This window comes from Rhincodon typus, chromosome 1, assembly GCF_021869965.1.
Source record: "Rhincodon typus isolate 14 chromosome 1, sRhiTyp1.1, whole genome shotgun sequence".
Classification (NCBI taxonomy): domain Eukaryota; kingdom Metazoa; phylum Chordata; class Chondrichthyes; order Orectolobiformes; family Rhincodontidae; genus Rhincodon; species Rhincodon typus.
The window spans coordinates 84,098,111-84,122,944 of record NC_063332.1 but is presented as its reverse complement, the minus strand read 5'-3'; the positions used below and the strand labels follow the sequence as shown (position 1 = coordinate 84,122,944).

The following is a 24,834-nucleotide window of genomic DNA, read 5'->3' as shown; positions in this document are numbered from 1 at the left end:
GAATCCAGCTCTACACCTTGTTATCTCAGATTCTCCAGCATCTGCAGTTCCTACTATCTCTGCCTATCTCAGATGTTTTTGTTGTTCTTCCCTCCCAACACCATTCAGTTCTTCAAACTCTGTTAGATTTTTAACTTTCTTCTATTCTGATGCAAGGTCACAGACCTAAAATGTTAGCTCTTTGTTCCTTTCTTCAGATACTGTCATTTTCCAAGCATTTTTTGTTTTAATTTTTGCATTCTTTTGAGGTCTGCTACCCAAAACTATATGTGGTATTTAAGATGAGCTGTACCCAAGGGTCTGTACAGTTGAAACATTATACATATTGGTTCCAATCAGCTAAATGATTTTTATTTCTTGGTTATTGCTCATTGATCAATCTTGTAAAATGGGTGTGGAAATCAATTGATGACAGAATAGTAGTCAGCTATGATCTTAAGTAGGACTATTTTCTACCTCATTTTAATCCCATGCTGAACGAGCAAACATCTTCACTTTTTGTTTATCATCAATATGGTTAGAAGTTCTAGCAAACTTAGTTAATTTTGCCCAAACAAGATTAACTTTCAGTGAAAACCGAAAGAACTGCAGATGTTGTAAATCAGGAACAAAAACAGAAGTTGCTGGAAAAGCTCAGCAGGTCTGGCAGCATCTGTGAAGAAAAAATCAGCGCTAACGTTTCGGGTTAACTGTAAGGAAGGGTCACCGGACCCGAAACCTTAACTCTGATTTTTCTTCACAGGTGTTGCCAGACCTGCTGAGCTTTTCCAGCAACTTCTGTTTTTGTTAACTTTCAGTGATTCTTTTATGTTGATGTTCTGTTTGAGGAAGATCAAGTAGACAATTTTGAGTAAAATAAAGAATATGCTACAAGATTATAAAACAGCTTGTTGAGAGAATGTTGTATGTAGTGACGTACTGTAATATGATACTTAACCAAATTGAAAATTGAGTTCATTTTCATATTTGAGAATGGTAAGTACGCTGTAAAACCCCAGTAGCTGAAACTGTTTGCCGTGGCAGTCTAGCAAGTTACATAGCCCTATATCTGCTAATGAAGAGCATTGAACTTTGTAACAGGAAATATTTTTGTGAAGATACAATGATAAGACTCACATTACTAAAGGGCAATTTTGTAAAATATGCCATGCTTATGGTATTTTCAACTTTCCCAAAAAGAAAGGAGAGTATTAGTAGTAGCCTAGAGGTGAGTTTTGAGGGAAAAAAGAAAACCTTTATAAGGAAAATGTTTTTATTTCCTTTATAATTCAGAGGATGAGGTATTCAGCCTTCCAACAGACACAACAGGGAGTGAGGTTGTTAATAAGAAATGCGGTCGATGGAGCGTAATTGTGGACATCAAGATGGTTTGAGGTGTGTATACTTCAATGCTAGAAGTATCAGAAACAAGGCGGATGAGCTTAGAGCATGGGTCAGTACTTGGAACTACGATATTGTGGCCATTACAGAAACTTGGGTAACTCAGGGACAGGAATGGTTGTTGGAAGTTCCGGGATTTAGATGCTTTAAAAGAAAGAGGGAGGGTGGAAAAAGAGGCGGGGGAGTGGCATTGCTAGTCAGGGCTAGTATAGCAGCTACTGAAAGGCAGTTCGAGAATGATATGTCTACAGAGTCAGTTTGGGTTGAGGTCAGGAACAAGAAAGGAGCAGTCACTTGTTGGGAGATTTTTACAGACCCCCGAATAATTGCAGAGAAGTGGAGGAGCGGATTGGGAGGCAGATATTGGAAAGGTGCAGAAGTCACAGGGTTGTAGTCATGGGTGACTTCAACGTTCCAAATATTGATTGGAAACTTTTTAGTTGTAATAGTTTAGATAGAGCAGATTTTGTCCAGTGTGTTCAGGAAGGATTCCTGACACAATACATAGATAGACCAACACAAGGAGAGGCCACTTTGGATTTGGTGCTTGGCAATGAACCGGGCCAAGCAGTAGACCTGTTGGTAGGAGAGCATTTTGGCGGTAGCGATCATAACTTTGTTACTTTTACAATAGTCATGGAAAAGGATAGGTACATACAGCAGGGTAAGGTTTATAATTGGGGGAAGGGTAATTACAATTCTGTTAGGCAAGAACTGGGTAACATAAAATGGGAACAGATGCTGTCAGGAAAGAGCACTATTGAAATGTGGAGATTGTTTAAGGAATGCATACTGCGTGTGCTCGATATGTTTGTCCCTTGCAGGCAGGGAAGATGCGGTTGAGTGAGGGAGCCTTGGTTCTCAAGAGAGGTCGAATGACTGGTTAAGAGGAAGAAGGATGCTAGTGTAAGGTTTAGGAAACAAGGAACGGAAAAGGCTCCAGAGGATACAAGTTATCCAGAAGGAGTGAAGAAAGGGCTTAGGAGAGCTATAAGGGGGGATGAGAAAACCTTGGCAGATAGGATCAAGGAAAACTCCAAGGCTTTTTACACGTACATGGGGAATAAGAGAATGACCAGAGAAAGGCTAGGGCCGATCAAGGATTGTAAAGGGAATTTGTGCCTAAAGAGATAGGAGAGGTCCTTGGTGAATACTTTTCTTCGGTATTCACAACTGAGAGGGATCGAATTGTAGAGGAGGACAGTGTGAAACAGGCTGATTGGCTAGAGGAGGTCGATGTTAGTAAGGAAGACGTACTAGGAATTTTGAGGGACTTGAAGATAGATAAGTCCCCGGACCTGATGGGATTTATCCAAGGACAATATGGGAAGCGAGGGAAGAGTTCGCAGGGCCTTTGGCGATGATCTTTTTGTCTTCACTGTCCACGGGTATAGTGCGGGAAGATTGAAGAGAGGCAAACGTCATTCCCTTGTTCAAAAAAGGGAATAAGGATAACCCCGGAAATTACAGGCCAGTTAGTCTTACGTCACTGGTGGTCAAATTATTTTAAAGGACACTGAGAGATAGGATTTATGATCACTTGGAAAGGCACAGTTTGATAAGTGATAGTCAGCATGGATTTGTGAGGGGTAGATCATGCCTCACAAACCTTACTGAATTCTTTGAAGAAGTAACCAAACACGTGGATGAAGGTAGAGCAGTGGATGTGGTATACATGGATTTAAGTAAGGCGTTTGATAAGGTTCCCCATGGTAGGTTCATGCAGAATGTAAGGAGGCATGGGATAGAGGGAAATGTGGCAGATTGGATTCAGAATTGGCTGACCCTTAGAAGAGAAAGGGTGGTAGTGGACGGAAAATATTCAACATGGTGCTCAGTTACGAGTGGTGTACCACAAGGGTCTGTGCTGAGTCCTCTTCTATTTGTGATTTTTGTAAATGATTTGGACGAAGGAGTGGAAGGGTGGATTAGTAAGTTCGCGGACGATACAAAGGTGGGTCGAGTTGTGGATTGTGCGGAGGGCTGTTCTCGGTTACAAAGGGACATTGATAGGATGCAGAGCTGGGATGAGAAGTGGCAGATGGAGTTTAACCCTGAAAAGTGTGAGGTGATTCATTTTGGAAGGACAAACTTGAAAGCAGAATACAGCATTTATGGAAAGATTCTTGGCAGTGTGGAGGAGCAGAGGGATCTTGGGGTTCATGTCCACAGTTCCCTGAAAGCTGCCACCCAGGTGGATAGAGTTGTTAAGAAGGCATATGGTGTGTTAGCTTTCATTAATAGAGGGATTGAGTTCAAGAGCCGTGAAGTTATGTGTCAGCTATACGAAAGCCTGGTTCATCCACATCTGGAGTATTGTGTCCAGTTCTGGTCACCTCATTACAGGAAAGATGTGGAAGCGTTGGAAAAGGTGCAGAGGAGATTTACCAGGATGTTGCCTGGAATGGAGGGAAGGCCTTACAAGGAAAGGCTAGGGCTTTTCTCTTTAGAATGACGAAGGATGAGAGGTGACTTGATAGAGGTGTACAAAATGATCAGAGGTATAGATAGAGTGAACAGCCAGAGACTTTTTCCTAGGGTGGAGGTAGCTACTATGAGGGGGCATAGTTTTAAAGTGAGTGGAGGTAGATGTAGGGGAGACGTTGGAGGTAGGTTCTTTACTCAGAGAGTGGTAGGGGCGTGGACTGCATTGCCGGAGAGGGTAGTGGAGTCGGCTTCATTAGGGACAGTTAAGCGGCTATTAGATAGGCATATGGATGATAGTATAAGGTAGGGGTGGAGGTTAGACAGACCTTAGGATTAGAGTAAAAGTTCAGCACAACATCGTGGGCTGAAGGGCCTGTACTGTGCTGTCCTGTTCTATGTTCTATGTTCTATGTTCTATGTCTATAATTAAAATAAATGACATTTGAAAAGTGGCAGATGTGAAATAAGTAATAGTGAGATGCATGGCAGACATGGAGTGTATGAGTGGTAGCAGAAGGTGGTGAAATGTGGGACAGTGAGGGACACTTTGGAACTTCCACTAGCACCTCACCTGCTTAGTGACCTAATGGTTTCATTACTACTAAAATGGTATAATTTCCAGATAATAAAAGTGAATCTGATATTTGCATCTCTTAATTCTTGGCTGAATCTATTTATTACTCAAAATATTAAGATCACCAATTCATTTGAGAACCGTAGGAAAGTGGTTGTGTAAAATACCCCTCACTTGCAAAATTAAATAGCATCAGGCATGTATCATTTTCAGACTGAGAATGGGCAAGCTATAATGAACAAATATATCCCAGTAAAAGGAAAACCCCAAATAGATTACATCACTTCTACAGGCCATTTGATTTAGCTGATTTAAGCTGGTGTTTGGGTTCTACATGAGCTTTTTCCCCTCCTTCCCCTCCTTTCCCCCTTGAACACGCAAGTTATGCTGACAACTTATTGTGCTCCTTTTCTTGTGGTAATTGTTGGGAATTGTTTTGATGAGCGTAAGACAAAGCCTTCCACAAAATAAGTCACTGTTCAGTAATACTCAAGTTCTATACTACCAGACGACTATTAGCTAGATAGCTGAGCATTGGGTATATATTCCAGGGAATTGACAAACGTCACATTTTGAGGGCTCGCTTAAAAAAAAAATATAGTGGGACCACTCTTTTCCCACTGATTAAAAGAAGCCTGCAAGCAATTCTAGACCATTTTGTTAGGGCTGACTCATAAGGTACACTATCTAATAACAGTTTCCTCAATTCAGAATTTATCTCCAGTTAAGAAGCAATAGCAAAACTTTGGCTAACGATCAAAAGATTACCACTCCAGTTTCCTTTCTTCTACTCTCCACTAACCACAGTCCCTATCGAATATTTAGTAGATAATGAAACAAGATACTTGATTGTATTACCCTATTTCACCATTTCCCTCAATCCATTTCACAGATTCTACTCCAGATTTCAGTTTGTACTTGCTCATTTTCCCTCCTGATATTCATACAGCTGAATCTGGGGAAGTGCAAGCAGGGTGCAAGAGTAGCCTGACTAGCTATTTTGAGCCTCTTCCACCATCGGTGACATCTTGGTTCAGGTTCAACCTAACGCCCTGTGCATATGCCTTCATAATTTTTGCCTATTAAAAATCTATCCAGCAGCAACTGCTATTTGTAGCCAAGAATTGAAAACTTCTACCGTATGTTGCATGAAGTGTTCCTAAGTTCACTCCTGACTAATTGAATTTTGAATTTTGATTATGACCCCCAATCATAAGTTGTCCATCTAGTGGAAGTAGTTTTTCTTACTCTACCCTATATATTCCTGTCTTTATATTGAAAACATTATTATAATCTTTTCTAACCTTCTAAGTTCTACTGAACATGCCCCTGATTTGTATAATCTCTCCGAGTTGTTTTATGCTAGTTCATGGGATGTAATCATCACCAGTAAAGCTAGCAGTTGTCGCCCATCTCTAATTGTCCTTGAGAAAGTGGTAGTGAACTGCCTTCACTGCAGTCTATTTGACGTGGGAGAACCCACATTGCTGTTGAGGAGGGACTTCTAGAAATTTGACCCAGTGACACTGAAGGAATGGCGGTACAGTTCCAAGTCAGGGTGAAGATTTTCTTGGAAAGGAACTTGAAGGTTGTGTTGCTCCCATTTATTTGCTGCTTTTGCCCTTCTAAATAGTATTGTTATAGGTTCAGTAGGTGCTTTCTAAGGAGCTGTGGTGATTTCCAGTCATGGTCTTGTAGATGGCACATGCTGCTGCTGATATCTGTGAGTGTCCATATCCATATCATGGAGTGAATATTTGTGAATATGATGCCAATCAAGCTATGTCCTGATTGCTGTCCAGCTTCTTGAATGTTGTTGGAGCTGCAATCTTCCAGGCAGTTGGGAAGTATTCTATCACAATTGACTTGAGCCGTCTAAATGGTGGGAGGCTTTGAGGAGTCAGGAGATGAGTTGCTGACTGCAGGATTCCTAGCCTGTTGTGTTTCTGGAGCTTTTCCTTTTGCAAGTTCTGTGCCAATCTGGACATAATTTCTTCTGCCCTGATTGTTTTGAAGACAGCTAAATTGCATTGCTGATGCTGTAGGCCTTTTCCTCTCAGGAGGATCTGCTTTTCTCTCTGAAAGAAAACTGCATATTCATTGAACTTCTGGATCGTTCTGTACCTCTTTCTGAATAATAACTTGTTTCTGTCTCTGCCATGCTATGTCAGTAGATAGCTTAACCAGCCCAGTTCTCTTTCTCTGTTTTATCCTTGTTTTTGAAACTATTCATCTCAATAATGTTGTTTTAAAATGCCTCATGTAAGTGTGTGTAAACACATTTCCAAACAACCCAGCAGCATGTTCAGAACTTAAAAATAAAACTAAAATTATGTGTACTCCTCTTAACATGCACAATATAGAAATACAAACCAAACTTGAAGCTTTATGTGGTTGTGTCCACTTTAAAACCTGAGTTTCTAAATAATAATAATGACATAGCCTGAACCTTCATCACAACAGGTAAATTCACATATAGGGACAGAGTTTCAGAATCTTAACCTAATGACAATGAAGGAACAATGATTTAATTTTAAGTCAGGATATTGTGTGGCTTGAAGAGGAACTTGCAGGTATATTCCATCACATTCCTGATTTGTGGCTTGTACATAATACACAATCTTTAAGGATTGAGGAGATAAGTGATTCACCAGAAGTCCCAGTAGCCAGAATATTTATACTTTCATTCATTAAGTCTGTGGTAGTGGTAACCTCCAGGATGTTGAAAGTTGTAGATTCAGCATGATAATGCCGTTGGCTGTCAAGGGTAGAAATTAGATTTTATAAACTGGAGATGGTGATTTCTTGATACTCGTGTACATAAATGCTTGAGAATAGAGACCACTTCAGTATCTGAGATGTCTAAATTGTATTGAATAATATGCAACCATCAGTGAATATCCCTACCACTGACCTTATTCTGAAGAGATCATCAATGCAGCAGTTGAAGCTGATTGTGGTTGGACATTACTCAGAGGAATTCCTACGATGATGCTCAATAACCCTTGGAATCCATGTATTACTCTGGTAAATTTACATGGTATTCCCGCCAAGGCTAATATGTTATCATAAAATGTAATACCCAGGACTGTTCACAATACTCCCAAGTATGATCTAACAATAGCTTTGAACAGCCGAACATAACTTCTGTCTCCTTGAATTCTATTCCTGTGTATATAGTGTCCAGCAATCCATTACTTTTTCTCGTCATTTTCTGCACCTGTTCAGGACCTGATCCATGTAACTAGTCTTTAAGTTCTTCCAATCCACCTGATGCCTAGCAGTAAGAGCAGGAGGGTTTCCTGATCAGAAGCAAATCACTTGGCTCATAAGTATGGATCAATCCAAAGTAAGTCCATGTTCCAATCCTTGGAAATAAGGACCCAGATCCCAAAATGTCTGTATCTCCATTATTTCTAACATTTCACCATTTAGAAATATTTCCTCACATTTGCTAATTTTGAAATACTTCTGTCATAGTTTTACTCATTCGCTTCATGAAGATTTCTTTACAATGTTATAATTCAACTGCACTTACAAGTTTACAATCCTACCCATCTTTGTATCAACGGCAAATTCTGATTTGGGGCTTTCTACTTCTTCATCTCAGTCATTAGTGAACACAGTGACTGTTTGAGGCCCCCTGACGAATCTTTGAGAAGCACCACTGGTTCTGCCCAATAAACTATGCACCTGCTATCCTTACTCTGGTTTTGCGCAACTCGCTTTCTAACCAGTTTAATTGTTTGCTTTCAGTTCCATGACCTTCAACTTTGTCCAATAGTTTCTTAGGAGGATCATTATTATATGCCTTCTCAAAGTCTATATAAATAGAATCCGTAGACATTCCCTTATCCATTAAATTCAATCAGATCCAGCAGGTGTAACCTTCCATTACTAATTCATGTTGACGTTCTCTGATTAGCTAAAAATTTTCATTGTGTTTAGTCCTTAGTTATAAATGTTAGCAAATTCATGACAACAGATGTTAGGCTAATTGGTCTACAATTCCCTGGTTTCTTCTTCTATCTTTCTTGACTGTGAGCCGTAATAAGTACAGGAAGGGAAGGTTAAGTAGGGTCTTTTACGATTCTTAAATAACTTGCCGGTCATACTCTGATAATAACAATGTCACAACCAGTGTTTTATCATAATGGGACTCTCTAACGTTAGTATAAACATTCCAGAATATTGGGGACATTGTTAATTGTTAATGGCTATCATCACCCGTTCGAATTTATTTAATTCTGCATTTTTACTGCATGGCCATTTTCTACAGTCTTTATGACAACAGAAAATCCACAATCTTTCTCTTTGGCTTCAGCACTAAATCCGCAATATAAATGGCATAATTATTTCAGCATATACATTCTTTTTAATCAAAAGCCGGATTAGAACACTTCTAGAAAACGTTTAAGCTCTTGGTAAGCAGTTAAGGAAGACTGTAACGTTTGAATTTTGAGCTTTATTTCTTTATTTTTTATTTTTTACTTAAAACTAAGAAGGTCTGAAATATGTAACTTTTAACTTTATTTTGTATGTTTTACACTATACTATAATTACTGCAATGTTTAGCTTTTAACTTTGTTCTTCCTTTCTCCCTTGTTCTTAAGCTTCTGTACCTAGGTACTTGTACCTGAAGTGGCACCTTGTGTGGTGATATTACATATTTTTCACTGTACTTGTACTTGAGTACACATGATAATCAAATAAAATTGTGGTTATAAATGATCTGCTCTCTTGTTCAGTAAGATTGAGATAGTTAAAATCTAAGACAAAAGTGGGTGGGTACTTTATTCTCTTAGGGAAAGAATATCCTCAATAAATTGATTACTCTTAACAGTCTGACACCTCCATTGTCAATTTGAAGCACCCAACTTATTTTACATTTTACTTCCATTCTATTCTGTCTTCTATTCTCCGATCATTCTTCAAACTTCTGACTCATGAATCTTTCACATTCTACAGCATATTGGATGAATTGTTCCAATCTAACTACTTCAAATCAGTAGAAGCTAAAATTCACTTTCTAATAACTTGTATTTGCATAGCATCTTTATTAGTGTGAGACATTTTCAGATGCTTCATTGTGTTATAGGACAAAACTTGATATTGAGCAATATGAAGAGAATCAGGACCAATAACAAAACTTTAGTCAAAGAAGATTTTATGGAATGACTTTGTGTGAGAGAGAGAGAGAGAGAGAAATTTAGGGAGGGAATTCCAGAGCTTAGAGTATCTGCAGCTGAAGAGATAACTGCTACTATTACAGCAATCGAAACAGATGAGCAAGAGACCAGAAGTGGTGCCCAGAAATCTCAAAATGTTGTAGGGCCAAAGGTATCATAGAAATAGGACGAGATGAGATGGCAAAGGTATTCAAACATGAGGATGCAAATTTTAAAATTTGAGCATTTCTGTAGTTGAAGCCAATATAAGTCAGCGAGTACAGGAATGATGGATGAAAGGGAACTTGGTGAGAGTTAGGAGATGGGCAGCAGGTTTTTTGTGGATGACTCAGATTTATAAATGGTTTTAAAGGATGGCAAAGACAGCAATGGTGTATTTGAATCTGGGGATAACTAATAGTGGCAGGGTGCAGACAGGTGATATTGCAGATGTGGCCGTAGGCACTAATGAAGAGATAAACGGATTGGAGGATCATGAAAAGAATATTGATGTTGCAAGCAATTTGTGTCAGCCTTAGAGACTGTCACTACGGAGCAGGTTTTGTGACAGAGACCAATCTTACCAATATATATTGGGGAAGAGTTTGTGTTCGTCCAGCACTTGGTTGAACAAACAAAAACATGATAAAAGAGGAGGCACTAGTGGTGGAGGTAAGTGCTGGCTATTGTTTCACTGGCAACCTAATCAAGTTGAAATCATCTTCACAACTTTTTAAGAAGTCCAAATAAGCCATATAATTGTATCCTGTAAAGTACAGCCATCTTAATAAGACATAAATTACGTAGACCTAAAACTCAACTGTTTTTCCAGTACTGTGTGCAGTTCTGGTGGCCATTTCATAGGAAGGTTATTATTAAATTAGAGAGGGTTCAGAAAAGATCGACCAGGATGTTGCTGGGATTAGAGGGTTTGAGTTATAAAAATAGGCTGGATAGGCTGGGACTCTTTCACTGCAGCATAGGAGGTTGAAGGGTGACCTCATAGAGGATTATAAAATTATGAGGGGCATAGATAAGGTGAATAGCAAGGGTCTTTTCCCTAGGGTTGGCAGTTCAAGGGGTCATATTTTTAAGGTTAGAGGAGAAAGTTTTTAAAAGGACGTGAGGTACAGTTACAACATTTAAAAGACATTTGGAGAAGCACATAAATAGGAAAGCTTTGGAAGGATATGGGCCAAACTCCGACAAGTGGGACTCGTTTTATTTGGGAACATGGTCAGCGTGGACTAGTTGGATCAAAGGACCTGTTTCCATGCTGTATGACTCTGTGACTCTATAACTATTAAATAATTGATAATGGCATGAACATTTGAATGCCATACCCCTTCCAACTATAGATGGTGCTGTGAGAGATTTCCAATGTAATTGTTTGGATTTTGATTAAATTTATACAACGTCCTCATTCTTCGTAATTACCTTATGTATCCTTTACCCTCTTTCCTCTCCCCTTCACTCCTTTGAACTTCCTCACTCCTTTCCAATTATAAGCCCCCTTCTGGCCACCACTCCTTTCCTCTCTGGCTCCTTCAACCTGCCTTTCCACTTTTATTACTTCCCTGTTTGATTCACAGTTCTCCGTTCTTCCTCCATCTCCCCTTCTTTCTCTTCTTCTCTTTTTCTTTCTTCCATTTGTTTCTCCTTTTACCATTTTCTACCCTTTTATACCTTTCTTTCTTAAATCCTTCTTCCTTCATCTTCCACTTTCCCTGATCTTCTCTCCTTCTGGTCCTTCCACTCGCCTGCCATCCTTTTCACCAGTGCCCTGCTCTCTTACCCTTTTAACTCTGTTTGATCTTGAAATTACACTTGGTCTTGACTCACCCTGTTGAATATCACGGAAGAGTGACAAACAATATATACTGAACTAAATTTTGCAGGAGCAGGTTAATTACAGCATCTGCCACTGGCTAGACTTGCATGTTTAGGTTTTTATAGTTTTTAAAGTAATAAGTTGCTGAAAATAAAGCTGGTAGCGGATTTGGAAGAGGCTGGGTATCTGGGACCTTGGTGAATTACAAAATTAGTAGTTTATTTCCTTAGCCAGCAAAATTTAAGCATGGAGAAATAAATAGACTGAGAAGGGGAGGATGAATTAAAATGGTGAATACTATGTCAGATCAGACACAGAAAGAGAAATAATGGTAGAAAAATTATTAGATAGAGAGAAAAAAGCAGCAACATTAGGTTTAAAATTTTCCGTTCTTAAATCTTCAACAAATAAGACCTAAAAGATTGAGATTGTACATTTGTGCTAATTCATTTTCAGTACCAGAGAGGTTGAATGGCCATAAGTAATGCATTTGATATTGTTAAAAGGGAAATTAAAATAAATTAAGTAAAATAATTACAAAACAATTTCATTTGTATTAAATATAGTACTTTGCTTCATTCAATGCTGAGACAGTGAGATGCTGTTTTTTGTGAAGTTTGAACAACTTTTCGATATCAACATATAACTGACATTCTGCTCTTAATATAAATTGCCATACTATTTGTACAAAAATAGCAACACATTCCATTATTCTCACTGTTATTTTGCCTCAGAATCTGGTTCCCTATGGGTTTGAGGCCACCTACCACACTTCACAGTATCAACATTCCAGAGAAATGTAGAAATTTATGTGCACCCTTTCTTTACTCTGCAAAAATTCCTCACCAAAAGCAATTATTCTATAACTGACGTCAAGATGTTTATTACCATTAGGACTTTGTGGTCTTAATCACACTTCCAATTGAGGAACAGAATAATTGCATTGATGTGCATTCAATATTAGAACTTCTGTAATTGTGAAAGTAATATACAACGCTAGATGAATAATGCCGCAGACAATCAACAATTACTGCTGTAAATGCCTCAGCCATATGCCTGATAGTCCAGAGTAGCTGCCCAATTTATGAGGAAAGTGTACAAAAAGTTGCAGAGTGAGATGCAGGGTGATCTTATGCACTTTTAATTCAGAAAAATGTGAGGATGGATTTTTAAAAAATGCTTAACTTAAAGAAAAGTCAGAAAAAAATAAAGTTACTGAATTGATGTGCATGGAATAAGCTACTCCAAGATTGGGATGAGTAGCGATAAGGAGAAGCATCCACAGTATCTGATGTGGACTCCTGGGCAAGAGGACCACAAAAGTGAGGAACAACTGGCAGGAAGGCAATGAGGACAATTCCTTTCATATAGAATGTCTGGCTGATGTATAAGCCATCCTGATATGTCGGTATAGCAGAAAGTTTCACCGATCCAGGCTATAGTTTCTAACAACTTTGCCCTCATTAAGAATTATTCCAGGCCTCCATGCTGTTCGTGAGCTTGCCCTGCCTGTAACTGTAAAAGACACAGTAACTTTGAATGTTTTAGCCTCCAGCTCATATGAAAGATTGGTGACAATGGATATTACTCAGGCAGCAGCACCATTGAATAAAGGCAGGTAACCCTGTTCAAAAGGACCGAGAAGTTCATAGAATTTCAAACACATGGAGCATTTCAGGAACAAAGGGCATCAGAATTATCCTCGTTATGATCCCGAAGGTGTAAGATATCATCACCACACCCATATGGTCATCAAGACATTGACAGAGTAGTCTGAGAGATTCAACTATATTTGTTCTACTGGTCTGCAGCCCCAAAAAGTGCTTTATGCTGATCTATGTATGCTATTCTGACAGCTTCTATGATGCCTTTATCCTCTTAAAAAGCACACTGTCTCGGATTGTTATTTCACCAGTGAGCATCTCTGGGGATACTTGGGAATAAAGGATATCACATCTTTTCAGAACTCTGCAATGGAGGCACAGGCACATGTGACACCATGAGGTAACAAAACACATCTGGTCTCACAGGCTCCAAAAGAACCACAAGGACGGCACCTGAAAAACTTGGGGCTGCTGGATCCGGTGCTGTTCTCCCCTCTCTCATCCATCACTGCATGAAGCAGCCACAACAATAATAGCTGCCATTTGCCCTATGAATTGGATCTGCACAATGTAACTTGCATGCCTAATCCACGTTGCCACTACCCCAATCAGCAGGCTAATTTTAGTAGACATTTTGAAAATTGCATTGCATGTCTAAAACTGATGCAGTGGTGTCAAGACCCCAAAGTGCTCACAAGGTCGCACTTCAGAACCCAGAATGAAAATCCTGCTCATTGTCTCAATTAATGATGTACCATTGGATTATTTTAGATTTCCAGCTTCTTCTGTATTTTGGTTATATTTGTGGGTTAGGGGGTTGTGCTGGATGGAAAGAGATGGTCAGAGATTAAAAGGCCAATGCAAATCTCTCCCTGTCAGTGTCTTAAGAGAAGTGCCTCAGTTTACTGTGCAGGAACTGGGTGATAGGTTCAGAACATTGCCATCTCGAGCTAACATGCTCACAGACAAATTGCAACAACAGGATGAAAGTTTCCTCTACTTACTCTAATTGTTATTCACTGTCGGTTAGCACTGCAATATCAATTAATACATTGCATATTAATTAAACAGATACCTGATGCACGTGTGAATGGTTTTCCCTTTAGTTCTCTTTCTAAAATGACATGACCTGGTTGCAAATTGTCAACTCACTGCTACAATAAAAGTGCAAGACCATCACTGATGCCTGCTATATCTGTCTGTGTGTCAGTCAGTGACCACACTTGTTTTTCAGTAGTTCAATGTTTTATACCCAAGGCTTTTCATTGTAAGTTGCTCTGAAATCTGAGTATGTATAATGAAATAGTCATTGGGTTGTCTGAAAGTTTCACACGGACTAATAGTGCATGTGGTGGAAGTTAAACTGCATCATTTTGTGGCATGGTGTTTGCAACCGTGTTGGTGTTTGATTAATGTATCAGGTCTTACACTGCCTTTTCTTGCCTCTCTGTGGGTCCTGACACATGACGCAGTGGTAAAGCATTTTAACAAAACATTTTTAAAATATCATTTAACTCTAAATCCAAATATTTGACTATATTCGGGAGTGAAATTTATCTTGGGCAGATGTGCAAAATTGGTACTGACAAATCAGCTCATTTTAAGAACAGCTTCTTTTTCTTTCATGTTCCACTTTAGTTTTAAAACAAACTCTCATGACAGTCACAAATGACACTCCACATGGTTGTGACGCTTGTCATCTGTAAGCTGCTCCTTGACAGCATCATCTGAAAGTATGTCAAGTCCCATATGAATACGTTGACACTCACTCTACCAAAGTATTCTCTTTCTCAACTATTCCGCTGACTTTGTTATCAAACAGATAAACCAAATTTTTTTTTCCAATTTAACACTTTGAAGACTTCAGTCATTGGCCACAAATTTTATTCTTGAGTCAGGGCACAAAGCCAAGAGAAATCCCAGTTTCATGGCCTTAAAATTAAAAAATGGCTTTCCACAATTTGCATTTTTGGTCTGGGGACGTTCTGCATGAGAAGTTGGGCCAAGTGACCCAGGAATATTTTAAAAGATTGGTCAGTTCTTGAGGTGGGGTGGGCAGAAGTTCTGCCTAGACAACATCCCTCCAGCTCTTACCCTCTCACTGTATACCCAACAATGACAATCTATGTCCCTTCACCCACGATGATGTCCCCCTCATTCCCCCTAATCACCCTACGTACATCTACCTTTGTCATACCTCCATGCCAACCTACGCTCTTGCACTCACCTTCCCTGGCCTCTCGTAGCCTCTGCCGCCCTGTGCCTATCTCCTATGGCTTTGTATACCCCATGTGCCACAATCTTCCCCATCATCCTTTATTGCTCCTATTCCAACTCATACCTCCTATTTAGTACCCTTTGTCCTTCCCTCCCATGTCAACTTGCCTATTATTGCCATGGGCATTAAGCAGGAGGATGAAGCCTTTGGATTCCAGCATAATTGAAAGACACATGCTGCCATTCATACAATGCAAACACCCAATACAGTGAAATTGTTTCAACCAAGCCCTTATGAAAGCAAACATTTCTCAAGTGTTCAATGACTTATGTAAACAAACATTTTGCTTAAGTGCTTAATATCATAGAATCCCTACAATGTGGAAACAGGCCAATCAGCCCAACAAGTCCACACTGACTCTCCAGAGAGTATCCCACTTAGACTCACTCCCCTATCCTGTCCCTGTAGTCCTGCAGTTCCCATGGCTAATCCACCTGACATACACATCCTTGGATATATGGGCAATTTAGCATGGCCAATCCTCTTAACCTGCACATCTTTGGACTGTGGGGGAAAACTGGAGCACTGGGAGGAAACCCACACAGACACAGGGAGAATGTGCAAACTCCAGATTTTAGGTGGCACGGTAGCTCAATGGTTAGCACTACTGCCTCACAGCACCAGGGACCCGGTTTCAAATCCACCCTCAGACAACTGTCTGTGTGGAATTTGCATGTTCTCCCTATGTCTGCGTGGGTTTCCTCCCACAGTCCAAGATGTGCAAGTTAGTTGGACTGGCCATGCTAAATTGTCTGCAGTGTTCAGGGATGTGTAGATTAGGTGGGGTAGACATGGGAAATGCAGGGTTACAGGGAAAGGATAGGGGGATTGGTCCAGGTGGGGTGGGATGCTCTTCGGAAGGGCGGTGTGGATTTGTTGGGCCAAATGGCCTGTTTCCACACTTTAGGGATTCTGTGATTCCAAACAGACAGTTGCACAAGGCTGGATTGAATCCAGGTCCCTAGTGCTGTAAGGCAGCAGTGCTAACCACAGTGCCATTCCTTTCCACTGAACAGCTTCCCATTAGTAGGCACACCATTGTTAAAATGGTACTTTGGAAAATCAGTGGCTCAGCACAAATTCTATAATGGTTTCAATATCTTAGACTTTTAAAAATGTCACACTTTTTTTTGGACAGCTTCTTCAAACCTTTGCTAAATTTATGGAGTTTATGCACTTGTAATGTACAAATGTGTTTTTCATAAACCCACAAGTGCCTTACTGCCAGCAACACTGTCCTCAGGCCAGATCGAAAGATGTACCATATCTCTCCATAGGGGAAAATATAAAATATTCCTCCACCCTCAAATTCCCCACGCAGTCCCCTCGCCAACCCATGCAATCTAATGCCTTTTACCCATCTACCATAGCTCTTCAAATACCTGTGTCAACTTAGCACCTACATCCACCCACTACTCTTCCCCTTTTACCTACCATGCCAATTCATTGAGTGTTTGAATGAGTGCAAATTCAACAACACTCAAGAAGCTCAGCACCATCCAGGCATCCTGACTTGGAACTATATCTCCATTCCTTCACTGTTGCTAGTTCAACATCCTGGAGCTTCCTCCCTAATAGCATTGTGGGTGTATCTATACCCCAAAGATTGTAGTGGTTCAAGACAGCTTTTGAGGCAAGGATGAAGAAAATGGCTTTCTCTGAGCATCATTAGACTTAGGAATTCTAACCTCAGAGAGCAAAAGAGGCTGAGTTATTCAATACATTCAAAGTTGATTTACACAGGTTTTTGTTCAAAAAAGAAGTCAAAGGTTATGGGAGGCAGGCAAGAAAGTAGGGTTCAGGCCATAATCAGATCAGCCGTGATTTTATCGACTAGCAGAGCAGTCGCAGTGTGTTAAACAGCGTATTCCTATTTCTTAAAATGAGATTAACAGGAGAAAGTTATCAGTTTACCTTGTGCTGGTGTAGTAATTAAAAGACAGGCACTGTAGACCAGTCTCTTAAAATTTTAGAACTGTGGTGAATAAAGTGAGCATTAATTGTAGTGCTTAGCTGACAAATATTTTCATAGTCTGGTAAGAAGCACCATGGTAAAGATTCAGGTTAAAGCAAGAAAGGGAGGACAGAAAATCTGCTAACATGCTGTAAGTAAGGTTCTATTTATTTTTTTTCTTTGAAATTAATTTGGAACAGGCAGTTTGAAAAAGTATGTTCTCACTATTGTTTTCTTATTGGTAAAAAGGTTTATTTTAAATTGTAATATTTTGGCGATGGGCTGTGGGCATTGCTGGCAAGGTCAGCATTTATTGCTCATCCCTAATTGCCTGAGAGAAAGTATCTCCCTGGGCAGCTGCGGTCCATGTGGTGTAGGTACACCCGCAATGCTGCTAGGAAGGGAAGTTCCAGGATTTGAACCTGAAACAGAGAAGGAATGGTGTTGTAGTTCTATGTCAGGGTGATGTATGAATTGCAGATTGTAGTGTTCCCATGGGTCTACTGTTCTTCTGAGTGGTTGTTTGCAATTTGGAAGCTATTGTTGAAAGAGGCTTCCTGACTTGCTGCATTGCGTTTTGTGATTGGTGTGTCCTGCTGCCACTCCACACCAAAAGTGGCGGAAGGAGTGAATGCTGGGTGAGGTGCCATTCAAGCAGGGTGCTTTGTTTTAATTGGTGGTGTGCTGCTTCAGCGTCGTTGAAGCCTCACTAATCCAGGCAGGTAAAGAGTACTTTATCACATTCCTGACTTGTGCCTTTGCGGGGTAGGCCTTGAGGAGTCAGGAGGTAAATCACTCACAGCAATACTCCAAGCCTCTTATCTGTTCTTATAGCCACTGTATTTCTATGGCTAGTCCAGTTAAATTTCTGGTCAGCTCTAACCCTCAAGATATTGATGATGGGAGATTCAGCAATGGTAATTCTGTTGTTGGAGATGGTCATTGCCTGGCATTTAAATGCTGTGAATGCTACTTATCAATTCAAGCTTGAACATTGTCCAGATCTTGCTGCACACGGACATGGAGTTTTTCACTATCTAAGATGTTACAGATGGTACTGAACACCCTTCAATCATCAGTGAACATCCCCACTCCGGACCTTACAATGCAGGGAAAGTCATTGATGAAACAGCTGAAGACTTTTGATCCTAGGAACTCTTACAATCATATCCTGGAGCTGAGATGTTTAGCATCCAACAATCACAATTTTCTGTTGCACTAGATATGACTCTAGTCAGTGAACTGTTTGTTCTTGGGTTATAATTAAATATGGTAGGCCACATTTACTGTTCATTTCTAGTCATCGAAGATGAGTGTGGACTTCTTAAACCTCTCTGCAGTGCTTATCCTGATGATGCTCCTACCATGCTGCTAGGTAGGAATTCCAAGTTTTTGACAAAGAACAGGGGTTTTATATCCGAATGATTTAGATATCCTAGATTCTTATTTGCTGCACTTTTGGAAAAGCATCCAGGCCATTGTGTTTGTTTATGAAAATTGCCAGCAACTAATTTTATCAATAGGATTCTGACCTGTGTAATTTTCTTAATTTAAAGCGAGATCCATCAGGAGCAGTGTCTGTAAAGGATGTTTTGGCTCGAGCTGCTGCAAAGGGACTACTGGATGGAGTTGAGACACCCAGAATTCGGAAAAAGGAAGAAAAACGAAAGAAAAGCAAAGTCATCACACCAAAAATGGGATCTTTCAGTGGAGCCCAGTCAAGGATAACTGAATTTTTAAATGAACAGAAATCAATTACAGCTAATGGAACCTCCACAGCCTCCCAGCAATTGTCTAAAAGTGAAGCTAGTGCAACTGGGTCAAGTATCAAATTAACTCAACGAGTGCCTATTCCTACCTTACCCAGCCGAGTGAAGAAAAATATTAGCAATGCTTCTTCAGTGGGAAGGCTTGCTAGTAGGAAAGGAAGTGCAACTGGAACAAAACAAGAGTTGAAGTTGGTTTTAAAACCAGTAGAGATGTTGCTTCCTCCAGTTACAGTACGATACCTCAATTCAAATGGGGTTCAAAACCATGGTTACAACCAACCCTACCTCTTCCAGTACCATGGATTAACTAGTCAACCCGCTTTCCCTTATTCACGTAATGCATTTGTGACTTCACTGGGTGTGAAAAAGCAAAGAGACACAGGTATGTCTATTTTGCGCAGGCAATCACGTCCTTGGCTTTAAGATAAAAGATGAACTGTAAAAAGTACTTTAAAATTTGAATTGAATCTTTAATGCTTACATTGATGTTTTATATAATTGTTTTAAAATATTTCCCTATATGTTTGAAGAATCTTGTGTCTATGAACTCATTGCTGGACAAGCAATATAATTTGTGAGCAAGCTTATGACAATAAAAAGAGCTAAAAAGTAACATTTACAGTCAATAATCTTAAAAATTTAAGCATACACACTTAAAGTCTTTCACTAGACATGCATTCTAATAACAAATGTGCCTCAGAAAAGGGTCCCTGAATAATTACAGGAGTATTGTCACCAGCTAAACTATATTTAAAGTCCATCCTAGTAAGAAGCTTCTGAAGAGGCAATTTCAGCAGCACGTGTTCATTCTCATTCTCGTAGTTAACTGTATGAAATGAAGCTGTGTTCTACGTCTTATGGGTAGATTGTCAAGCCAGTCAGAAAAATCACATGGAGTCTGTTCTATCAAACTAATTTAAGTCAAAACCACACAACATTTCCAGATCATTCTAGGCCACTTTGTTTTAGCAATTTAAGAACCAAATATGGGGATAATATGTAATCGTAATGGTTCTTGATGAAAATGGCAAAAATAACTAGTTCTAGAGCTATGTTCTAAGCAAAACTAAAATATTTAAAGAGAAGTATTTTGTTTAGGTACTTCCTATCTTTCAGAGAGACATACATCCTCCCCAAAAACAAAACAGAATTAGCCACTCTTACAAGGAAACTTGAATCCAGAAAAAGGGTATATGTACTATCTTTATTCAGTAAATATTACTCACTACACCAAAGTGGAGTGACTGACCTTAGTTTGTTTTAAACATGTACTGTTTGAGTTCCGCAGATTAGAGCCTCAAAGATTAAAGCATCCCAAACATCCTGTATAATTGTTCCACACAAATTGAGGGGAACTAAGTAGTACTTAATGTTATTGGCTTTCTAAGTAAAGGAGATTCCTGTCTATTTACTTAATCTCTGATAGTGAGTAGCAGCTTTGACTTTTATTTTGAATCTATTGGGGCCATTCAGTGCGGGAAAGTTTGAAAAAAAGGAGAGCTGCTGCTACCACTGTATCTTATTCTCTTTCGACTTCAAAATCTGGGAAATAGGGACAAACAAAAGGGAAAAATGGATATTGTGGCACCAAAGGGAAAATATCTGAGTAAACACAATTGGCGTGGTGAAAGTTTTTGGTGATTTAAGGGAGTCCTGTTGGTGCATTTAAACTGGAAAACATGCAACTCAATAATATGTAAAATAGTGCAGAAGAATATCTGAGATGTAGTTTATTTATATCAAAAAGACTCTATACTGTGATCAATATCAGGTGTATTCTTTAAACAAAATATTATCATTTGATCGCATTCAACCAAGTAATATATTTTACCTTTTGTGGTCTCTATATGCTAGCCATTTGAGGTCTGTCTTTACCTGCTACATATTAATATCTATCACCCTCATTAGCATATTTCTTGAAAAATATCCTTTACTATCCTATCTGTGAATGAATTAACTCTTCCTATAATCTTCCTTTCCCTTGGCTTGAATTCTATGTCAAATGGAGATGCACACCTCTAACTGGACATCTCGAGATGCTTCTGTGAAGGTCAATAAAATATTGGATGCATCCTTGCACATCAAAAATCCTGCCTCACTTTTGAGCCTTAATAACCACATTTATTTGTGCAGGGTGAAGAAGGCATTTACTGAATCCTCTGTATCCATTCAAAGCTAAAGCTTTTGACATACTCTCCAAGTCCATTTTCAGCTTCAGTAGTTGGGTCTTTTTAGGGGCTAATTATTTTCTTTTATACAATTGATTAAACCATTGAGATGTCATTGGCAAAATACATCCCTGAAATATTTTGCTTCATTTCATTCTCAGTTGATAGACCATAAACTTCCTGTTTTGATCTCTAGTCAATCTTTCAATGTCTAACTCCAAAACACTACATTTGTTTTAGACAGTTATCAGAGTGCCATGTCAACATATTTTCACCATTCTTTTAGCCTAAAGCCAACTTGCAAAGTCTTTACCCTGCATTTAGCCACCTCTTCAGTTTTGTCCGGTCTCAGAATTCCTGTTATGTATCCCAATTGTAATTATTATCGTCTTGCAGAAACTATTAACATTTTATTGTATCAGAATTTAGATAATTTATTTGGGATTGACTTAATCCTCTACAGTTATTAATTTCCTCTTCCCCATTGTTTAATGCTGTTTTAATGAAACCACATTTTATATCTTTTTTATTATAACTACTCCATTTTTTTTGTTGAACCAGTTCTAAGAAAACATAGTTACTAGTAATAAAACCAAATGAAGTATCAATGAGTGATGTTTAACCTTTTTAATCGAAGTCTTAAAAGCAGCAATACCTGATCAGTTTTGAAAGAAATTAAGACATCAAGACTTTAAGTTAGCATTGTACTAAATAAATGGTTAAGCCGTAATATAATTGTAAGAGGAAATAACTGAAATTGGTATTTGGAGACAGTGTATTTTGTTTTGTGTGATTCTGACCTGAATTTGAGAGTATGAACATATACAATTTAGCTTGTTGGGTTGGTTAATCTACAGTAGTAATTTAGAATACAGCTCATTGAAAATGTTGCTGAATTGTTGCTTAAATTGTCATAATTGTATGCAAATATCTTCAAATTACTAGAGAATAACATGTATGCCTATTATTGCATATACATGTTTAATTGCTAATGAGAGTTTTGTTATCATTGACATTTGACTGAAGTATTTAATCAAATTACTGTATAAATAAAGTAGGTCATCAGTAGTTTAAACAGTGTTACTTCATTCCTGAGTAAGTGTATTATGGACCAATGTGGAGCTTGTGGTGGATACAAGAATACAGATAGAGAAAAGAGACATTGCCTGTACGACTTATGATGGCAAAAGAATCCAAAATTGCAAAAGAGAAATTGCTAGTATTTACTTTTAATGTAGAGATTTTTCTTATATAATTACATTCAATAATATGAATATGACTCTCTAGAGGACAATATTATATATAAACTTAATGAGCATGTTCTTATTGCACTGAAATGGGAAAAATCTTAGGGAACTTTTAAATAAGAAAGCGGTTGAATATCTTGTTCAAATTTGTCACGTTTTCAGTACAATATGACAGTATGCGCCATGACAGAACTATTTTACCATAAGTGTAAAGCAGAATTCTGTTTTCCCCTATTGTTGCATTTTTTAGCACTCCTGTCAATTGTGCTCTGGGACAAAGTAATTATTTTGTTAGCTGCTGTAATTTAAAAGCACTGTGTGCATACACAAATTGGCATTGCCTAGCACTTCTGCCATAGTCACCTGTCCTCAGTATTGTATGAATGAGGAACCAAAGAAGATGGCAAGCTTTTCATTCCCAAAGCATTTGTGTAATGTTCAAATGTTCAAAGCTGAGCTTCCTTTAATACTCAAGTTATGGTCCCTGACCCACTGAGAATATACTTTTGGGGCTTTTTTTTTGTTTAAAGATAAAGAATTCATTACAATAGGGCTGTAGTTCTGTCATTATCACTGTGTTCAAGGCATACCCATGCAATGTCAATTTTATTTTCAAATCACTTAGATGATGTCTAGGAAGTATTATGATGAAGATTCCATGGTGTTGCCAGTGTTCTGATAAGTAAGCTTATTCTTTTCAATGCACAGAAAAGTATAAGCCACACTTTGTGCCATTTATGCAGCACACAAAATGAATAGAATTCTGCCTGTAATCTCCAATTGTTTAGTGTTGCTGCACATTCTTTGTTAGTCTTATACCTTTAATAGATTTGCACTTACATATGTATTCTTTGTAAATGAAACACTATATAATTAAATTGTTAACAAATGTAGCCTCCCTTTGTAGTTTTTAATTTGTAAGTTTTAACAAAACAAGATTCAATAGTAAATTGAGATACCTTAAATGGATTGTGCATCACAATACATAACATTAGTCAGTATTTGACAGTGCTTTTCACCTTGGAATTGAATAAATGAAATTTATAAATTACAGGTATCAAAGCTGTTCTTGGAAACATGAAGAAACAAGACTTGAAGCAACAATGTACTATTTGCGCAGCAAAAAGAACTTGAAGGCAGGATGTTCTCTGTTCTCATTAAAAGATTTGAAGCCAGGATTATCTGTGTTCCATGAAATATTTCCAATTGCTAAGCATGTAAGCTTGTCTATAGAGAGTGAAAACAGATTTTGGTTGAACAGCACATACTTTCCCAATGAAATTAATGGACATCTTGATCTCTTGTCAGTATTTTTTTTGTATTAAAGCTCCAAATGGATGCATCGGAAATGGAAAGAACAGAGCAGAGGAGCAGTGGCATTGGGAGTTAGGAGAAGGGTTACCACTTCCAACTAACATCTATTTCAGGAAGAATATAGGAAGGTTCTTCACGCAAAAAGTTCACTTCTGTGTATGTTCACCTTTAGTCTGTAGAAGCACACTGGGAATTTATACTCCGTGATTTTCTGATCATTACTTTATTGATTGGAAAATTACAGACTACATATCCATGATTTCATACAATGAACACCTTGCCAATGTTGCTTCCTGCTTCATGCGGATGACTTTCAATACATCAAATAAATTTTAGCACATCCAAAAACCTCAGTAACAATTTCCTTTAAAGCAACTATAATGCCCTGATGAGAGCACAGCAGCTTCTTCTGATTGGCTGAGTCAAGAGGGAGCCATTGACTTTCCTCGTTTATATTTATGAATTATTCTCATGCCAGTTGATGATTTCAAAAGTGCAGGTGCTTTTTGTCAGGTGCTTTCCTGCTTTTTACTCTTCTGATTGCAATGTCAGCTGGAATTGTGATTATTAAACAGTTTAAAACCAGAGATGAACCTTGTAACTTTTATTGATTTACCTCCCCCTAACAATTTTCCAGTCTGATGTCCATGATCCTGCTTCAGGCAGGTAGAGATGCTATCCCAAAATAGATCTTATAGAAAGCATCAACGAAGGCCCTACTTTCAAGGTATTCAGCTACACTCCTGCTTGATCTACAGTTGTAGTGTGGCTCCACGCTGGAGTGAGTCATGGGCAAAGGTAGATATTGGTAACCACAAACATTCCTGGATGAATTTGCACGTAGTAGCAAGGCTCTGGATTCTGATCTTGACCCAACACCTGTAGATACGCTTGAAAGAATTCTGTATTTGGAATCTTGCTAATCTGTCCTTAAGAGTTGCAGCATGCCCAACTGTCCCAATGGGAATCCAGCTAACTCTCAAAACAATATCTGAGTCATCCTGACCACAAGCGGGACTGAAAAATCGATAATCTTGGTGGATTTTGGGGCACACATTGGATTGGATGTCCGGGGAAGATCCTGCATGACCCAATGGAATTTGTCAGTCTTGCTTCTAAG

General features: G+C 38.8%; 1 protein-coding gene across 3 annotated transcripts in view; it reads left to right on the top strand.

Annotated features, from left to right (window-relative positions):
- The window catches only part of LOC109934671 (putative methyltransferase NSUN7), a 115,574-nt gene extending 91,398 nt beyond the window's left edge, over positions 1–24,176 (top strand). Inside the window, exons 11-12 of one of the 3 annotated variants that reach the window (XM_048605523.1) lie at positions 18,773–19,367; positions 23,455–24,176. In XM_048605523.1, coding sequence (XP_048461480.1) covers positions 18,773–19,367; positions 23,455–23,534 — 675 coding nt within the window. In that variant the 3' untranslated portion in view covers positions 23,535–24,176. The remainder of the gene's footprint in view (positions 1–18,772; positions 19,368–23,454) is intronic. The other 2 variants (XM_048605522.1, XM_048605520.1) reach the window with 2 other exon arrangements.
- The last annotated feature ends 658 nt before the right edge of the window (positions 24,177–24,834 follow it).